Source organism: Lentinula edodes, assembly GCF_021015755.1.
Source record: "Lentinula edodes strain Le(Bin) 0899 ss11 chromosome Unknown C8R40scaffold_5, whole genome shotgun sequence".
In the NCBI taxonomy this organism is placed as follows: domain Eukaryota; kingdom Fungi; phylum Basidiomycota; class Agaricomycetes; order Agaricales; family Omphalotaceae; genus Lentinula; species Lentinula edodes.
Genome location: NW_025764311.1, coordinates 759,443 through 777,648, shown reverse-complemented (window position 1 = coordinate 777,648; position 18,206 = coordinate 759,443). Strand labels below are relative to the sequence as shown.

The 18,206-nt window shown below is 47.8% G+C and overlaps 7 protein-coding genes across 7 annotated transcripts; 1 reads left to right on the top strand and 6 right to left on the bottom strand.

Annotated features, from left to right (window-relative positions):
• Positions 1–5,705: 5,705 nt before the first annotated feature.
• On the bottom strand, positions 5,706–7,762 carry C8R40DRAFT_698305 (uncharacterized protein). The gene is made up of 3 exons (XM_046235904.1): positions 7,486–7,762; positions 5,981–7,430; positions 5,706–5,912 (listed from the first exon to the last, which is right to left on the bottom strand). Exons 1-3 carry the CDS (start codon positions 7,581–7,583, stop codon positions 5,901–5,903), a joined length of 1,560 nt encoding a protein of 519 aa, XP_046090146.1. The 5' UTR covers positions 7,584–7,762; the 3' UTR covers positions 5,706–5,900.
• Positions 7,763–8,126: 364 nt separating this feature from the next.
• Positions 8,127–8,480, bottom strand: C8R40DRAFT_1167006 (uncharacterized protein; the record flags this gene model as incomplete). The annotated part of the gene is made up of 1 exon (XM_046230941.1): positions 8,127–8,480. One exon carries the CDS (start codon positions 8,478–8,480, stop codon positions 8,127–8,129), a length of 354 nt encoding a protein of 117 aa, XP_046090145.1.
• Positions 8,481–9,273: 793 nt separating this feature from the next.
• Positions 9,274–11,188, bottom strand: C8R40DRAFT_698202 (uncharacterized protein). Its single transcript, XM_046235903.1, has 2 exons — positions 11,034–11,188; positions 9,274–10,975 (listed from the first exon to the last, which is right to left on the bottom strand). Exon 2 carries the CDS (start codon positions 10,972–10,974, stop codon positions 9,364–9,366), a length of 1,611 nt encoding a protein of 536 aa, XP_046090144.1. The 5' UTR covers position 10,975; positions 11,034–11,188; the 3' UTR covers positions 9,274–9,363.
• A 157-nt stretch (positions 11,189–11,345) lies between these two features.
• On the bottom strand, positions 11,346–12,990 carry C8R40DRAFT_1066774 (uncharacterized protein; the record flags this gene model as incomplete). Its single annotated transcript, XM_046225816.1, has 3 exons — positions 11,346–11,548; positions 11,616–12,547; positions 12,608–12,990. The coding sequence occupies 3 exons, from the start codon at positions 12,988–12,990 to the stop codon at positions 11,346–11,348; spliced, it is 1,518 nt and encodes a 505-aa protein (XP_046090143.1).
• Positions 12,991–13,578: 588 nt separating this feature from the next.
• On the bottom strand, positions 13,579–14,708 carry C8R40DRAFT_1263178 (uncharacterized protein; the record flags this gene model as incomplete). Its single annotated transcript, XM_046233856.1, has 4 exons — positions 14,320–14,708; positions 14,026–14,174; positions 13,831–13,918; positions 13,579–13,806 (listed from the first exon to the last, which is right to left on the bottom strand). The coding sequence occupies exons 1-4, from the start codon at positions 14,584–14,586 to the stop codon at positions 13,579–13,581; spliced, it is 732 nt and encodes a 243-aa protein (XP_046090142.1). The 5' UTR covers positions 14,587–14,708.
• Positions 14,709–14,796: 88 nt separating this feature from the next.
• On the top strand, positions 14,797–15,209 carry C8R40DRAFT_1066772 (uncharacterized protein; the record flags this gene model as incomplete). The annotated part of the gene is made up of 3 exons (XM_046225815.1): positions 14,797–14,907; positions 14,955–15,007; positions 15,035–15,209. The coding sequence occupies 3 exons, from the start codon at positions 14,797–14,799 to the stop codon at positions 15,207–15,209; spliced, it is 339 nt and encodes a 112-aa protein (XP_046090141.1).
• Positions 15,210–16,324: 1,115 nt separating this feature from the next.
• C8R40DRAFT_1167003 (uncharacterized protein) lies at positions 16,325–17,932 on the bottom strand (the record flags this gene model as incomplete). The annotated part of the gene is made up of 1 exon (XM_046230940.1): positions 16,325–17,932. One exon carries the CDS (start codon positions 17,930–17,932, stop codon positions 16,325–16,327), a length of 1,608 nt encoding a protein of 535 aa, XP_046090140.1.
• Between the last annotated feature and the right edge of the window lie 274 nt (positions 17,933–18,206).

Genomic DNA, 18,206 nt, shown 5'->3' with positions numbered 1-18,206 from the left:
AGAAAAGACATTACTGTTAACGTAGTGTTAAGCTCAGTTGATATAAAAGCAACTGTATTGTCTAGGTACCTGTTAACGTAGTGTTAAGCTAGCGGGTACCGTTAGTAAATACGGGTATCTAGTTATTAGCGAGCTCACCTCAGTTGATATAAAAGCAACTGAGGGGGCTCGTGTACATCTGTCTGCGTGATCTTACTACAGCTGTACAGTATATGGTAATCACGAACGAAGATCAGCGTATACGAAAGAGGGATAGTGGTTAAAGGTCAAAGCTGTGTATCTGACGTACGGAGTATTCCCCAACACCCCCCCTACTCCGTACGATCTATCCCGAGCATAGATACGAACTTAGAGTGGGTGGTGCCATTGAGTGCCTTGGTGAATATATCCGCAACGTTCTCTCCCGACCTAATCCTCTTGATGTTAACCTCACCGCTTTGCACCTTCTCCCGGACGTAGTGGTGTCGCATCTCGATATGCTTCACCAGAGCGTGTCGTTTTGAGTTTTCTGTGAGACACACCGACCCGAAGTTATCACCCAGCATGTCGATGGGACCTTCCTGGGCTAGGTCCACCTCTGAGAGGAAGGAGGATATCCATACGGCCTGCTGGGTCGCTCTGGAGAGTCCAATGTATTCGGATTCAGTCGTCGATAGCGCCACCGTAGCCTGTCGTTTAGAGCTCCAGGATACAGGTGCCCCCGCCATGAAGAATACATATCCTGATGTTGACCTGTAAGTGTCCTGGCAGCCTGCGTGATCCGAGTCGACATAGGCATAGGGTTTCAAGCCGGGTTCTACCCCCGCCTTGTACACAATCGCATAGTCCAGGGTGTTGAGTATGTACCCCGCCACCCATTCGACACATTCCCAGTGTGCTCGACCCGGGTTCAGTTGGTAACGTGCTAGGAGGCTAGCAGCGAAGGCAAGATCGGGACGTGTACATACCTGTCCCCACAGTATCGAACCTACGACCGCTCTGTACTGTTTGTCAGCCATATACCTATACTCTTCGGCAGGTAATGGTGTCGGTGATTCCTTGAGTTTCACATTCGGCGGTAGCGGTGTATTTCGACGGCGGACGCAATCGAGACCAAAGTGGTTGAGCATGCGCTGGAAGTAGGTTTTCTGAGAGATGGTTATCGCCTTAGTTCCTGGGTCCTGTCGTATCGTCATCCCCAGCAAGACTCCAGTGGTTACCTCGTTTGCCTCCCACCTCTTCCCTAAGTTCGCGATCGCTTTATCTCTACCGGCCCTAGTGGAGGATCCACCACACACGTCGTCCCCGTATGTGCTTGTGATCGTGTACTCATCTTGCATTCGTTTGTACCTGATACATGGGTCTGCTCTGGATGTTGTATATCCGTCGGCTTTGTATCCAGCTGACAGCGTGGCCTGCCAGTCATGGCTGCCCTGCATAGTCCCGTAGATTGACTTCTTCAACTTACATACGAGATGTTCCGACCCGGGTTCGGTGAATCCTTCGGGCTGCTTCATGTATACGTCGTGGGTGATAGGGCTGTTTAGGAAAGCTGCCGTGAAATCCACTTGGAATAGTGAGAGTTTGAGTGTCGCAGTAATCGCCAGTACCAATCGTACGGATTCCATCCTTGCTACCCCGCCGTATGTTTTGTCGTAGTCGAGCCCCTGGATCTGGGTATATCCCTGTGCTACATATCGGGCCTTCCTTTTCAGCAAGTTCCCCGTCGCGTCGAACTTAATAGCATATGTCCAACGGCCTCCCATAAGATTTGCATTCGGTGGCAGTGGGACAAGTTCCCAGCATTCCTTCTGTTTCAGGGTCCTGACTTCGGCTTCCATTGGGGCTGTCCAGAGGTCGGGTCGTCGCATTGCCTGCTTGTATGACTGTGGTACCCATAATTCCCCCGACGTTGCTGCAAAGGCAAATGGATGTTGGGCTATCATTGCTACTGGTGTCTCGTCCGTCCAACTTTCCCTCCTTTCCGACGCTGCTCTCTCTCGATCTTTATACTCTTCGCTCTCTAGGTATCTGCGCGATGGTACGTGTTCCCTTCCACTTCGGCGTGGTGGTTCTGGCAGTTGGACTGGTGCTAGTGGCTGTCGATCTATTCCCGGATGGGTTTCCGCTGGCAATTGAGTCGGTTCAATGGGTTGTTGATGGCCGTTCTCGTCATTTCCGGGGTTTATTGCAGGGCTGTCAGGTCGTGTATCTTGTGGAGTTGGGGGAATTTCGCTCGTTTCTTCATCGCCCTCATGTTCGTTATCCCCCCTCGGTCGCGTTCGGTGTGGTATACCTTCTTCGAAGGTAACATCATGCGATTCCTCGACTTTCTTTGTTTCCGGTATCCACAGCCGGTAACCTCTCCTCCCCATGTACCCCAGTAGCTTTCCTTTTACAGCCTGTCTTCCCAGCTTTCCATCTGTTCGTCTCCTTGGTAGTGTAGCCCAGCAGTCACACCCGAACGGTCTTAGATGTGCTACGTCGTGTCGCTTCTGCGTCCAGGCCTCAACCGGAACCGTGTCTGGGAATCGTGAGGATGGGACGAAGTTATTGGTGTATATGAAGGTGTTCGACGCTTCGCCCCAGAATGAATATGGCAGGCCTGCTTCCTCTAGTAAGGTACGAGTACCGTCCATTACTGTTCTGAATGCTCGCTCAGCAACCCCATTCGCTGCAGAAGAGTCGTGCGGTACTTTCTCAATGATAATCCCGTGTTCTTTACAGTAGGCATCCACCAGACCGTTGTTGAGTTCGCCTCCTCCGTCAATTCGGATGATCCTCAGTTGCTTCCCCGTTTGTTTTTCCGCCATTACGCGGTACTCGTGTAGCGCCTTCAGTCCCGTCTCCTTCCGCTTGTTGTTGAGGTAATATGGTACCCTGAACGATGACTTCCCGTCGGTGCAGAGCATGAGGTACGTCGCTCCACCTCGGCTTTGCGTTCTCGATGGCCCAAACAAGTCCATGTGCACCCTCTCTAGGACCTCGGACTCATGCGTTAATACTTCGTCGAATGGTCGTCTTATTGCTTTGCCGTATAAGCAGTCTTCGCACATTCCGTGAATCCTTTTGTTTGTGATGCTCAATCCGTCGACTAGCTTGCGGTTCGCCATTCGAAGTATCCGTTTGATTGCAATGTGTCCGAATCGTCTATGCCAGGTGATTATATCTACTGGCCTGTCCCTCGTCCTTGAGTAGTTGACTATCGTCCTTCCCGACTCCAGTACCTCAATTTCATACATTTTATCGCGTCCAAAACCTTGCATTATAGTCTCGCCGCTCGAGTTCCTCACCGTCATTATTCCCACTCCCCATTCTCCTCGCATACCTCGGCTGTCAAGCGTCGGTATAGATATCAGGTTGTGCCCGAACGACGGCGTATGCTTTACCCCTCGTAGCTGTATTATTCTCTCTTCATCCTGTATTCGTGTGACGAATTGGACCGTTCCGGTACCCAGGATCTCAAACCTCCCTGTGTCGCCTGATATTGCACTACTCCCTGCTTGTCCATGTACCTCGGTATACTCGATGAAATCAGACCGTTGGACCCAACAGTGTTCGGATGCTCCCGAGTCAAGAAACGTTTTTATTCTCGGTATTGGGTTTGCATACAGGGGTGTGTTGCCGTGGCAGGCCATGCACTCCGGCCTGGGTACAGTTTTGTAGTCAAGTACGTTATTATCTACGTCCCTATCCCTTTTCTCCCACTGATGCCCCTCCCTTAGAATGGGATCAACCTGCCTGGTTGTCGGGTCAGTGGGTGATTCGGGTGGCTGGACGGATTCAAACGTACTTGATTGGCCGCTCGCTCGGGCTGCCATCACATAGGTTGCCATAGGTGTGGATACCTCTTCGGTGTCGTCTGGGTTAGCCGAATTCGCGTTCGTTCCCGCCTTTTTGCTCGTGAATCCTTGCTTAGGACCCTGACCTTCCATTCCTCCCCCTTTTGCCCAGCATTTCTTAGCTATGTGCCCTGGTTTTCCACAGTTGTGGCAGGTGATTACTGGCTTACTTCCGGTACGTGTTTGGTTTTGTGGTGCAGGGTTGTTGGGCTGATTGTGTGCTGCCATCAGGGCTTTTACCCTCTTCGTGTCCCGCTCCTCCTCTTTTCGTTCCTCCTCTTTCTCATACCACAAAGTATGGAGGTACGTGAACGCTTCTGTGCTCGATACCCCCGGGACGCTCCGAACATCTTGCTTCCACCCTGACGGCATTGACGAGATCACGATTCTGCGGAATTGTGCATCTGTCGCTGTCCCTCCCAAGTCGTGCACCTTTTTCAGGAGGTTACGCATCTTCTTTTCATGGTCCTCCATCGTGGTCTCCGGGTCGTACTTTTCTTGGCGGAGATTCGTATCGGCTAAATGTATGCGCTGTTCGTCCCTCTTTTCGAACCGTCTGATCAGTTCCTGCCAGATTTCTGATGCTCTTTTAGTTTCGTCTATTCCAAGCCCGACAGGGTCCGTAATATTCGATACAATAGCTCCAGCTACTAGCCTATCGCGGGCCTCCCATTCTTCTGGGTACGGGGTTGGACTGAATAGTGGAGTCGTGAGTTGAGCAGGTGGGTATATTGGTCCGGGGTATTTGTTTGGGCGTGCGATTGTTCCATCGAGGTATCCGGTTAGTCCCTTCGACTGCACCGCGAAAAGAACTTCCCGTTTAAACGGTCTCCAATTGTCTTCACCGACGAGCTGTTTCTCGTCCGGGAGTCTCGGTATATTCGGGCTGTTTCCGAACGACATTTCTAACTCTTTGGGTTGAGTACCTTTATTTTTCTATGCTCGGTTAGAGTTCGAGTCTCATAATCTGTTAACGTAGTGTTAAGCTCAGTTGATATAAAAGCAACTGTATTGTCTAGGTACCTGTTAACGTAGTGTTAAGCTAGCGGGTACCGTTAGTAAATACGGGTATCTAGTTATTAGCGAGCTCACCTCAGTTGATATAAAAGCAACTGAGGGGGCTCGTGTACATCTGTCTGCGTGATCTTACTACAGCTGTACAGTATATGGTAATCACGAACGAAGATCAGCGTATACGAAAGAGGGATAGTGGTTAAAGGTCAAAGCTGTGTATCTGACGTACGGAGTATTCCCCAACAATTACAAGAAGACTAGTACACAGATAGCTGCCCCGAACTTCATGATTTGCTTATTCGGAACCCACAGAAACCCACAGTTACCGTTGGTGGTTGGTGCAATGATTGAAAAATTAGACAAGGTCAGTCCGACAGTTAACCTCTCCATCAAACGTTGACTATCATTCAGCGTCCTTGATCATACTATGATGCATGTCGGACAAGAGCCAATCGTCGAACGAGTAACAAAAGTTGAACTTCAAATGATAATCAGGTTCTTCCTAAGTTTCGGTGCCGAGGTCAAGCGCACTCGCGATTCTTTCGCAGGGCGCTCCATCTTCACCCCATACACGAAGATAGATTTTACTAACCAAGTTTGTACTTGTGATTTTTCGTCTTAGTTGGAAAACTGGGGAATGAGGGGAATGTTTGCTGTAGTCGGGCCTTTGTATAGATTTAGGAGGGTTCGTAGCAAAGGATAATACTGCGCGTGGAATTAGAGGAAAAAGAACAGATTGTTTGAGAAAGGCTTTTCATACCAAGGATAGCCCCCCGTCCTGCTGGATCGATCATGCCTTTCCAGAATTCCTATTAGCACATAGTGATTGTCATAGTCCCTCTAACTTAACATCATAATTCAAGTCTTCCACTATTGAAATCTATATGGAAAACAAGAATTTCGATATGCACACTAGCTTCCATCCCTACTAAGTCCTTGTATGAAGCCTCCTATCATATTATGCCCTCAAAAACTAAATCAATACTCATTCTCTCGATGCCGGCGTACGGGTCGGAGTCCCAAGGCATATCTATCGTCTCCAATCTCACTTCAGTCCCTCGAGATTTAGTAATTCGACTGAAAACATGCTTGATGTCATCAATGGAAAATTTGACGTTTGGTGGATCAGGAACGGCAAGGCGGACATGGATATGTTTCAAACATGCCACAGGAAGTGGAACCTCGTACGTCGCGATGTCATACCACCTAGAAGCAACAAAGTGCCTCAAAGCAACCGCCTGAGTAATGGCATTAACGTTGAAAAGGATGCTGTTGAGTTTCGGAAGTAGTGGGACAGGTGCATGCATCGTATTCGTATCGGAAGAGGGCAGCTTGAATGTAAGAAAGTCGAGCAAGAATGAGCTGATAATTTCCCCTTGTGATTCAATTACCAGCTTCTCAAGCGAATCGTGAATCGACGAGTGACGAAGGTAAGATACAAGATGTGCGTCCGAAAAAGCCAGATCTGTCAGGGAAAGGACTTCTAGGCTGAATCCGGACCTCGACAAAAAGTTTGAGAAAGACCCATCCGGCCACTCTGTATTGCAAAACCCATTGAGGATCAGCTTCTTGAGCGCAGGCAAAGTCAGCCAGCAGAATGCTGCTTTTAGATCACTCTCCTCGACATCGGTCAAAGTCAGAGTATGCAAATGGTTCAGCACAATTTCTGGAGATGACACGATGACCAGATGAACGGCTGAGTACAAACACGCCGTGCAGGCCCGTAATTTTGGACAATTCTCAAAGAGAATGAACAGATCTTTCAGTTCGATCTCCTCCCAGACTTCGAAGTTTTGCAGGTGAAACCAGGAGATGTCCGCAAACTGGATTCCTTCTCCTGAGTCTAAACAAATATTCCGTAGGTTTGGAGAGCTGCGCATGAGGTCCGATATCCAAGCAGCTAAGCTTGGAAAGCGTCCCGACCGATTACAAACCTTTATCGACTGCAAAGTCGGTGTTCCTGTTGGAGATATAGGACAGAATGAAGGAGTCGAGATATTGAACCACGGATTCGCATCTATCATTAGCTCGAAAGATTCCCAACGAGAACACTCGGGTATGAGTCTGTTAATAGTACGAGATATGATTTGAAAAGCGTCCTTCCCGTCAGTTTCTTCGTCACCTTGATGAAAAGCACACAAGACGATGTGCAGCGGTAGTATACGCGATCGTTCCAGACAACAGTTGATGAAGTTAGGGTACACGGTACCTAAATCGTTCGTGAAAGGAATGACGACGTTCAGAAAGGTCCATAGTGCCGGTGTCGATAACGCAACCGTTCGCCATTGTCTGCAGACTTGCGAAAGGACAAGCGCAATACCGGAAGACTGGGTATGCGGTCTGCAACTTTCCCCAGCATCTGGACATGACACAGGTTCCAGGCAATGGACAAATATTTCCGACATGAGCTCCAGCGGCAGCTTTCGGAAACCGCTCCCGCGAAAAAGAGCTTCGCACTGCACTTTGAGCGCATTATACCTCTGAAGTTGTATTGGCATATTCCGAAGGTGAGAATCATAATACTGCATGCATTGACGAAGGAATGTAATGTTGTCCGGAAGTGAATTCCACCCTCCTGTGATCTGTGTAGTCATACTGGGGTATAGATTTAAGCAGGAATGTCACAAAACGTAAACATATAGGAAGCTACCTTTTGCGAGGTTCCTTTACTGTGTTCAAAGTAGTTGTTGATAGAGATGGATAGTCAGTATTGCATGAAGCTTTGAAGTTCGATCTAGTTATAGGCATTGGGCTGTGGGTCCATTTCCATTCCCGGCCTGAGGAAACCGAGATCTGCAGTGCATACAAGGTGGCTCAATCGCTAAATGACTTCCAGTAAGAATTTCTTGTCCTTTGGTTGACAATGAACGTTGTAAAGAGCAATGCCGGACGGCTCTCCATCAGAAACCATTTGCAACGGCCTCGAGATCCTGTTGTTCGTCTAGTAATTTGGGGGGACCTGTTGTGAGTTGCGATTTTGCTTTAAGGTAAGAAGTCGATCAGATGGGGCGTCAAACAACAAAAAGGTTGTCACTTCTTACGGGTGAAGTGGTCCTACTGTACTGACTAGACCCAGCATTTATCACATTCATTTATTGACCAGTCCCCGGAAATTGAATGCATACATAGCCATGGCAGCTTCACATACTGGAAACGTTGTCCTACCGATCTATGTTGGCAATCGCTTCGTCTGGTCAAAAGAAAGAGAACAAAGATGATTAAGCAAGATCAGAAACGATCATGTTTACCTTTTTTAGCAGGCATAACCACCACCCAAACTCCGTTCGTGCCCTACTGTTCCAGAAGATACGCAGCAGCCGCACGCTCTGCTTTACCTATTCCACTTAAAAGACCCTTACGCTGACCTTTCTGCATCCTTCGATGGGTTTTACGTTCCGCATTAGCTGCCTGACGTTCTGCCCTATTGTTTGTGTACCCTACGTCCATACTACCTTCATAACTCATCCCCATAGCAGCTCCACCGATCACCGCAGTGGGCATCGCGACCGGGCTCGGACTAGGACTACGACCACGCGGGATAGCTTGGTATCCTCCTCCATACGTATAACCCCCCATTCGCGACACCCGCAGCCTGAATTTGGGCTCAGGCTCTTCTTTGTTCCTCTCCTCCTGGTTCTCGCGCATCTTATCATACTTGAGGCCCTTCGAGTCTATTACCACTTCGCTTTTCGCAGGCGGTGGTAAACCTTGTCACTTTTGTCAGGTCAGGAATGGTGGCTCTCGGGAAAGTATGTTCAAGAGCAAGATGACACAGGAGGACCGGGTCAATAACAGGGTTACCAGGATAACCAGTTGGAGTAATGGGGGGAGGTTTATCAGGAAAAGAATGAATGACTGATGCAAAGACGGACAGAGAGGTTTGAAGACGTTTAGGTTGACAGCTCAGAGATAGCGATCTGTGAGTGTTTTGAAATGCACTCGCATCCCAGCTTGAGGAGGTAGTAACATTGAACTTCTGAAAAAATATCGGGATAGTCTTGAGACGGATGACTCATGAGGGAAAGGGGAGGGAGATAACTTCGGACTTTGAAATTCTTCATTGGCACCAATAAACGTAATCATATGGCAACACGGCTTTCCACAGCGGTGACAATTTACACCATGTATTTGTGAACAGGAGTGCTAAGACTCCAATTGTAAGGGACCACAGATATTCAAACAATAAGTAGAGTGAGACCTGGTGAGGCTGGAATGAAAGAACAAGGAGATCTACATATTCAAAAATTCGGATCGGATTTGGCTGCTTTCTATCAATACTTTCAGAGTCCGAAGCTATCCTGCGGCCCCTCCCCCTCATGCAGACCAGACTTCCCGATTGACTTCCCATGCCTTTTCAGAATTCCTATCAGCACATAGTCCTTCTACACAGATCCTCATTAACTGAACACAATGATTTTCAAGTCCACAATCAGTGTACAAGAGTCTCTTCGCTATGTACACTAGCGTCCGTCCCTTTTCATGGATACTAGGTCCTGGTATGAAGCCTGTTCTCATCCTATGCATACCCTTAAATGACTGATTGACTTGTCAACCTTTCGATTCCGTTGTACTGGTCGGAAAGCACAGCAATCGTCTCGAATCTCAGCCCAGTCCCTCGAGATCTCGCAATTCGACTGAAAACATGCTTGATTTCATCGATGGACACGTTAACGTTGGGTGCATAAGGAACGATAAAGCGAACGTGAATGTATTTTAAACTTGCCACAGGGAGTGGAACTTCGTATGCAGCAATATCATACCACCGAGAAGCGACAAAACGCCTCAGAGCAACTGCATGATCAATGGCGTCAACGGTGAGAGAAATGCTGAATAGTTTTGGAAGGAATGGAGGTGGATTATGCATTGCATCCGAAGAAGAGGGTAGCTTGAATGTAAGGTAGTCGAGGAAGGATGCATTGATTTTCTCCCCCCATTGGTAGATAATCAATTCTTCGAGCGAATCGTGAATGGACGGGTGATGAAGATAAGACACGAGATTTGCCTCTGTGAAAAGCAGAGTGGCTAGGGAAAGGGACTTCAAGCTAAATCTAGACCTCGATAAGAAGTTTAAGAAAAGCTCATCCGGCCACTCTGCACCGCGAAAGCCACTCAGCGTAAGCTTCTTGAGACTAGGAAAAGTCAGCCAGCGGAACACTGCTTTTAAATCATCCCCTCGAGCGTTTGTCAAAGTCAAGGTGTCCAAATGTTGCAGCGCAATTTCTGTGGTCGGTGCTATGTCAAGCTGGATGGGCGCATGCAACTGCACTTCGCAGGTCCGCAATTCTGTACAATACACAAAAAGAGCAAACAAGTCTTGTAGCCGGATCCCGTAAGAAGCTTTGAAGTGTTGTAAATGGACCCAGGCGGCGCTCTCCAGCTGAATTTTTTCCGCTGAGCGTAGATAGAGACTTTGCAAATTTGGAGACCCGTGCAAGAGTTCGGATAGCCAGGCGATTGTTTTTGAAGGTTCGGGGGAATTCAAGTTATGAAATTGTATTACACGCATGTTCGGTGCTCCTGCTGGAGGTACAAGGGGGAGTGTAGGAGGTAAACCATCAGCGCCATTGAGGATGAATAGCGCAAGTTTTTCAAGACGAGAAATATTGCTGATCAAGGTGTTCATAGCACGGAGGAAGTTATCCATGTCCGCCCTTTTACCATTGTCGCGCGAGCTGACAACGACATGAAGCGGTAGTAGACGCGACCGTTCCAGAATGCATTCGACCAATTCGGCTTGGCTTGTACCGTGAAGCATCACCATGAAACGAGTCCATAGCGCTGGTGTCGATAGCGCCACTGTTCGCCATCGTCTGCAGACTCGCGAAAGGATGAATGGAACTTTCAAAAAGTGGGGAAATAGCGCATAGTTTCCGTTCAATTCTAGCACGGGCCTGGTCAAACAAAGGAATATTTCCGACATCAGCTCTGGAGGGAGCTTTCGAAATCCGATTCCGCGAAGGATAGCTTCGCACTGGCGTCTGCGCTCGATCAACCTTCGAAATTTCATCGGAATACCGCTAATGTTAAGATTAAGATCATGCATGCATTGGCGAAGGAATGTAATGTTGTCTGGAGAAAAGGGCTCATTGAGACTTGAGAGTGAATTCCACATTTCTGTGATCTGCGTAGGCGTGGTCATACTAGCATGTTAAGCAGGAATATCAGAAAACGAAAACGCATAGGAAGTTAAAGGTCTACCTTTGCGAGGTTCCTTTTTGGTGCAAGTAGTCGCTAGCAGAGACGGACAGTCAGTATTATATGAAGCTTCGAAATTCGATCTACTTATAAGCTGTGGGTCCATTTCCTTTCCCAGTATACAAGCTTGCGTAAACACTGGCCGCTGTACCGACTAAACTCAGCATCTATCAATTTTATTTATTGACGAGTCCCCGAACGGCTTGATACAGAATGCCGATTGAGGTGTCCTACCAATTTATAATGGCATAGCAGCAGGCAATGGAATTGTGAATCTGTTTACAGAGATATACCAAGCGTGTCCCACAAAGAGCCTCATGCTGACTTCGGAGGAGAAAGATGAGACGTCGAAGCATGTTGGGTTTCATTGGCTAGTTCTTCTTCCCACTCTTCTTCACTTTCGATTTCATCCTCCATTTGATCTTTCTCCAGCCTCATTGCCAGCTTCCAAGTCTCTTCGTCAACTTGCTCTTCATTTGCAAGGTCTTCTGCAATTTCAATGTCGGCAATCGCTTCGTCTGACAAAAGAAAGAGAACAAAGATGAATAACTAGATTGGAGCAAGATCAGAAACGATCATGTTTACCTTTTTCAGCTGGCATAACCACCACCCATAAAACTCTGTTGGTGGCCCAGTGTTCTAAAAGGTCCGCAGCAGTAGCACGACGCTCTGCTTTACTCATTCCACTCAAAAGACCCTTCCGCTGACTTTTCTGCATCCTTCGATAAGCTTTACGTTCCGCTTTAGCTGCCCGACGTCCTGCCCGACGTGCGTCCCGATAGTCCATGTACCCTACATCACTACCTCCGTAACTCATACCCATAGCAGCTCCACCGATCATCGGAGTGGGCATCGCGACCGGGCTCGGATTACGCGGGATAGCTTGGTATCCTACTCCATACGGATAACCCCCATTCGCAACACCCGCAGCCTGAATCTGGGCCCAAGCCCTTCTTCGTTCCTCGTTCTTCCTCTCCGCTTTGTTCTCGCGCTTCTCATCAAACTTGAGGCCCCACGAGTTTATCATCTCCATAACACCGTTGGCCTTCGCAGGCGGTGGTAAACCTTGTGTCAGAACAGGAAGAGTGGCGCCCGGGAATGTGTGTTCAAGAAGAGCAAGGCGACGCATGAGGACCGGGGCATTGACAGGGTCACCGGGGTAGCCAGTTGGAGGGATGGGCGGAGGCTGATCAGCGAGAGAATGAATGACACGTGCGGCGATAGGACCGATGATAGGGAGAGGAACCTTGAGGAAAACTGTCCCCACACCACGACCAATTTTGTTTATCGTTGCTCTGGTTTTACTTACATCATCGGTAGTATGAGATCCTGGAGGGGCAACGAGGCGGAGCATGGCAGGAGTAGTGCAAAGACGAACAGAGAGTCCCCGAGGTTTAAAAACGTTCAAGTTAGCAGCTCGGAGATAGCGATCTGTGAGTGTCTTGGAAAGCACTCGCATCCCAACTTGAGCAGAGGTAGTAACAATGATACTAGCAAGTTGTGTCCAATGATTTGGGCTTTGTCAGAGCGGGAAAGTTGTCAGATTATGAAGATCAATGGCGAATAGAACGACTCACACAAAACCGACCAGTTGACCTACAACATTCACAATCCTTAAAGGAGGACTTGCGACAATCGCCAAATTTAAGCCATCGAGGAACGAGAGAAACATCTCCTGCGTGATTCCTACCGTGTCTAAGGCAGGATTGTATCCTCGAGCGAAAGCCGATGCTGGATTGGCGTTGACGCTGATTCGAGGAATGCACAAAGGCAAAAGTTGCGGAATGTCATCCCGTCGATACGGCGGGGCTTCTGCGTCTGATGGTGCTGGGATATAAGTCTGTATGAGGAAAGCGGCGTCATGAACGAGCTGGACTCCAGTCGAACTTGCTGTAACCGGTGACGGTCGAGAGGAAGAAGTCGATGGCGAGTTTGGAGAGGTATGCTGCGAGGAAGACATGTCAAAAGCTAGTGAAGGCTAAGGGGAGTTGCATACTGTTTATATCGGATTCAGAATGATTGTGCGTTATTGCCCCATAGATCGTTGTCACTGTTTGAAAAACAGGTATGTATCAATCTATCTATCTATCAGAATCGAAATTCCCATCGACACTGCTTGTCCGCAGTATTTCCGGTGGCAATCCCACAGATATTTGGGAAAAAAACCCAACCAACTACCTCCAACCACCGGGTTTCTCAAGCTGTCGCGGGCGGTGATCATACAGTATGCCCTTCGTACAATTGCTTTGAAATAAAAAATTGTTGATGCCCTGCTTGACAAAACGTGTTCCCGGCGCTGGAGTGGTTCTAGCAAGCCTCTGCACTGCAAGCCTCTTGTATATTGCCCCAATGAGAACATAGTATTCACTGATCTGAGAAATAGAGGCAAATTAAGTTGTAACTGTATGGCGAAGCCAAAGAGTAGTTCTGAGTCTTTGTATGGTCTATTGTACAACATCGCCATCGCTAGTACTAGTAGATAATGTCTAAAAAAACATATGACAGGAAGAAACGCTCTAATTATCAACGGCACTATTTTCTACCGATCTCAACATAATCGAACTCCTTTGTTTTGGGGTGACTCGAGCGTGGTCCCCATTGTATAACTCTTTCCCTTCTTCAAACGACAAATGGCAGGATCCTCGTGTATCTCTCGATTCCTCTTTGCCCGCTTTGAGAGACCAGCAATATCAGAGTGGACGTAATCTTCATCGGCTATTATTGGTGTGATCGTCTTCTGCGTACAGAAAACGACAACATCAGGATCGACACTGTCCTTTTCACGAGCAGTTCGGCTCACCGAACTTGCAACAGTGATACCTATGACAGTACTATCTTCTGCAGGAGGCAACGCATCGACGGCTCTCATTGGAGCATGCTCTAGCATACTGCGGAACTTTTCATAAATCGAAGAATTGAATGTGTTGAGCTCGAGCCGCCAGCCACCATCAGCCACCCTTTTGCTATGTAGGGCGGCCCTGCACCCATGACTCACCCGTATTCCTGGGCAAGACCAGGGCAAGACTTTTTGTGATTGAGAGGGGTTCTAGAACTGAATCCAGTAGCTTGAACTCCCCAGAGCCGATAGTTCCGAAGTGTCAACTGTGCATTCTCTATTTCCACTACGAGTTGGACCACGTCTATCTACTGCTGCAATGGAAGAGACAACCACAGTTTGAAAATCGGGGAAGGATCAATATCCAGCTTTTTCATGTCAAGAAATGGTAGTGGATGAAGGCTCTGCCTCAGCCTGAACCTCCTAGGATAAGTTATGTTCTTGAGCTGCAACTTTGATATCTTTCGCGAGGTCCTCGAAGAAGTGGAAAACATCTTTCTTCCTCTTTGACTTTGTCGTCGTATTTACTGGCACGTTGTCTTTCCTCCTCCTTTTACCAGTTATCTTTTGTGTGCCCTGTATCTCTGTGCCTTCCAGCTTCCACTCCTTGTTATTCGAGATGATAGCTGTTTTTGAGCGTTCTGATAACGGATTGAACAAGCTTTGAGGAGGCGAGCTGATCGTTAAATTGAAAAACACATTGGGCTTGCAGGTGATCATGTTGTTCTAGTTTTCCGTGACGAGGCGTCTGCGCATGGAGACTTGCTCAACGGACATTTGATCGTAATGGACGAATACTGGCTAGAAAAAGAAAGAGAAGAGATACACAATGTGACTGTCACTCTAGGGAATCTACGCGATCACGTGGATCCCACACGTTCGGCATGACAGATTCTTGTTCCAGACTTCAACTTGAACTTCAACTTATACATGTACAGACACCATTTCCACTTATCCCGACTTATGACACCCACAGAGGAAGAGCGTATCTACGAGACGATGTTTTGTCCACGGCCCACTCCCGACGAAGTGCTCGACTGGGTGAGTGCTTTTCCTTTGTGTATTCGAAGTATCTGAGGTTTTTTCAGGTCAAGGAGCCTGCTAAATTAATTTTGACTCCCGGGAAAGACGGTCCTGCTAAGTATTGACTGAACCGTGTCCGCTTTAGACGAGATCTTGACTACACTAAGCCCGAAAAACTTTACTGGGGCATTGCATCGAATATCACCGAAAACATACCCTTCCTCGACCACCTCCGGACTTCGTACAACAACGCTTCTTATGGTCACGTATCACGCATGATGTTGCGGAAGGTCTGCATAAACATTGCCACTACGGGGTGATATTCATGGCGTCACCAGTTTCTGTGGAATATGCATTCATGATAATCCGACAACCACTCGATTGCCTACAGTAAATTGATAGCGCATGAAGAGGATGAAGTCGTCCAGACTATAGAGGACAGGATGAATGTTTGAAAGAATCAAGAACCACGATGGATTTTTTCCGTGAACCCCTAAGTCGAGTTTTAACTTGTGAGTACCCTGCATCTCTGTCAAAGCTACCGTGCTCATTAGATTATGACCAAAGGTACACTAGACCATGCTTTACCCTACTGTCTACGCTTGCGTTCATACGTCGTCATGTTTGGCTGTCATATCATTTGGTCCCGGTTTGGTTGCATCGAATTACCAGACAGACAGATAGATAGATAGATAGATAAACAGCGCCACCCAAAGGTGTGGTCCCGAAACGGAACAGCCGGTCTTGAGACAGTAAGAGGAAGATTTGTCGAGTGTCTGTAATCGATTAATCTACGGCCGGCTACTCAATTGTCATCAATTAGAAGGCGAGAACACGGCGTAGTCAGAAAGTTCTAAGTGTCCGCAATGACGCGCCTACGCATTTCGCTTTACAGGTACTTGATTATAGGGAGGGTACGCAGTGACAAATATCGTGCTTCAATGAACATTCAGGCGTGTCACAATCCGCTGCTCGATAGGACTGCGCTTTCAAACTCCTTATGCAGATGTTGAGAGGATAGTGATGCATATTATCATAAGTATTATGAGATGTCATTGTCCTTGTCATATCGCCAAAATGATAGACAAACAGAAGGAGCAAGAAGGAAGATATACGTAGTGAGGGCGAGGGGTGAGTAAAAAAATACACCGAGACAAAAGCATTGTGGAAGAGGGAAGACATAAAAGGGTTAGTAGACGGTCACAAAATGACATGAAGGGATTGAACAAGTCAAGGAGCGATGCGAATATACCAAGGAACTGATACAGAAGCTCAAAAAATGACACATATCCACCCAATTGCCGTTCAGATCTGGTGCGTAGTTGTTCAGACTGAGATTAACAAAGTACTCGCCGCTGTCCCGAGGTTGTTTATAGAAGGTCGTACACTACTCTCCATCCTCTTTCGTGCATAGGTTCTGGTTTGAAGACACCTCTCATATAACTAGATGACTTGTCAATCTTTCGATGCCGGCGTACTGGTTCGAGCTCGGAGGGGCCATAGTGATGGTCTCCAATCTCAGTGAAGTTCCTCGAGATCTCGCAATTCGACTGAAAACAAGTTTGATATCATCAATGGACACGTTAACGTTGGGTGCATAGGGAATGGTAAGGCAGACATGAATATCCTTCAAACTTGCTACAGGGAGTGGAACCTCGTAGGCCGCTGTATCATACCACCTAGAAGCAACGAAGCGCCTCAAAGCAACTGCCTGAGTAATGGCGTCAACGGTGATAAAAATGCTGGAAAGCTTTGGAAGGAATGGAGGTGGATTATGCGTTGCATCCGAAGAGGGTAGCTTGAACGAAAGGTGGTCGAGGAAGGATGCGCTGCTAGGCCTCCACTGGCGGATAGCCAGTTCTTCAAGTGAATCATGAATAGACGAAAGATGAAGATAAGACAGAAGTTGTGCCTCTGTGACAGACAGAGCAGTCAGGGAAAGGGACTTCAAGCTAAATCTAGACCTTGACAAGAAGTTCGAAAAAAGCTCATCCGGCCACTCTGCGCTGCGAAAGCCGCTCAACGCAAGCTTCTTGAGACTTGGAAGAGCCAGCCAGCCGAACACTGCTTCAAGATCATCTCTCCGGGCATCCGTCAAAATCAAGGTGTGCAAATATTTCAACAAGATTCTTGTGGGAGGTACTACGCCAAGACGAATAGGCGCACGAAATTGCACTTCGCAGGTTCGCAATCCTGCACAATTCACCAAAAGAGCAAACAAATCTTGTAGCTGAATCCCGTGACTGGCTTTGAAGTTTTGTAAACGGACCCCGACAGTGCCCTTCAGCTTGATTTCTTCCGCCGGTCGTAGATGGAGACTTCGCAAATTCGGAGACCTGTACAAGAGTTCGGATATCCAGGCGGATGTCCTCGAAGGTTCAGATGAATTCACGTTATAAAACTCTATTGAACGCATGTTCGGTGCTCCTGCTGGGGGTATAGGGGGAAGTGTAGAAGCAAGATCGTCGGCACCCTCGGGGATTTCTAGTACAAAGGATTCCAAACGAGAAATATTGCTGATTAAGGTGTTCATAGCATGGAGGTAGTTATCCCTTCTACCGTTGTCACGCGAGCTGACAATAACATGAAGCGGTAATAGACGCGACCGCTCCAGAATGCATTCGATTAACTCAGCCTGGCCTGTGCGGTGCAGCACCACAATGAAACGAGTCCATAACGCTGGTGTCGATAGCGCCACTGTTCGCCATCGTCTGCAGACTTGCGAAAAAACAAAAGGCGCATAGGAACAGCGGAGAAAGAACGGATAGCTTCCTTTCGGTTCTGGCCCGGGCATGGTCAGACAATGAATGAATATTTCCGATATCAGCTCTGAAGAGAGCTTTCCGAAACCGATTCCGCGAAGGATAGCTTCGCACTGTTGTTTGAGCCCGAGAAACCTCTGGAATTCCATCGGGATACTGCGGATGTTGAGCTCAAAATCATGCATGCATTGACGAAGGAATGTAATGTTGTCCGGAGAAAAGGGCTCATTGAAACTTGAGAGCAAATTCCACCCTTCTGTGATCTGCGTGGACGTGGTCATACTAGCATATAGATTTAAGCAGGAATATCAGAAAACGAAAACGCATGGGAAGTTGTAGAGCTACCTTTGCGAGGTTCCTACCGTGCTAGCAGTCGCTGGCAGAGAAGGAAGTCAATAATATATGAAGCTTCGAAGTTGGATCTACTTATAAGCAGTGAGCTATGAGTCCATTTCCTTTCCCGGGAACTCGAGACGCAGTTGTGTAATCTCCGGTTGGAGACTCAGACTGGTTGACAATTAACGTTGTCTTTCTCTGGTTGATAATTAAAATTTT

Bases quoted from the DNA above. Each gene is read 5' to 3' on its own strand.
- C8R40DRAFT_698305 (XM_046235904.1), bottom strand. From the start codon at position 7,583: ATGCCTATAACTAGATCGAACTTCAAAGCTTCATGCAATACTGACTAT. The intron at 7,431-7,485 runs GTAGCTTCCTAT...TCTATACCCCAG, and splicing joins GTAAAGGAACCTCGCAAAAG to TATGACTACACAGATCACAG.
- C8R40DRAFT_698202 (XM_046235903.1), bottom strand. From the start codon at position 10,974: ATGACCACGCCTACGCAGATCACAGAAATGTGGAATTCACTCTCAAGT.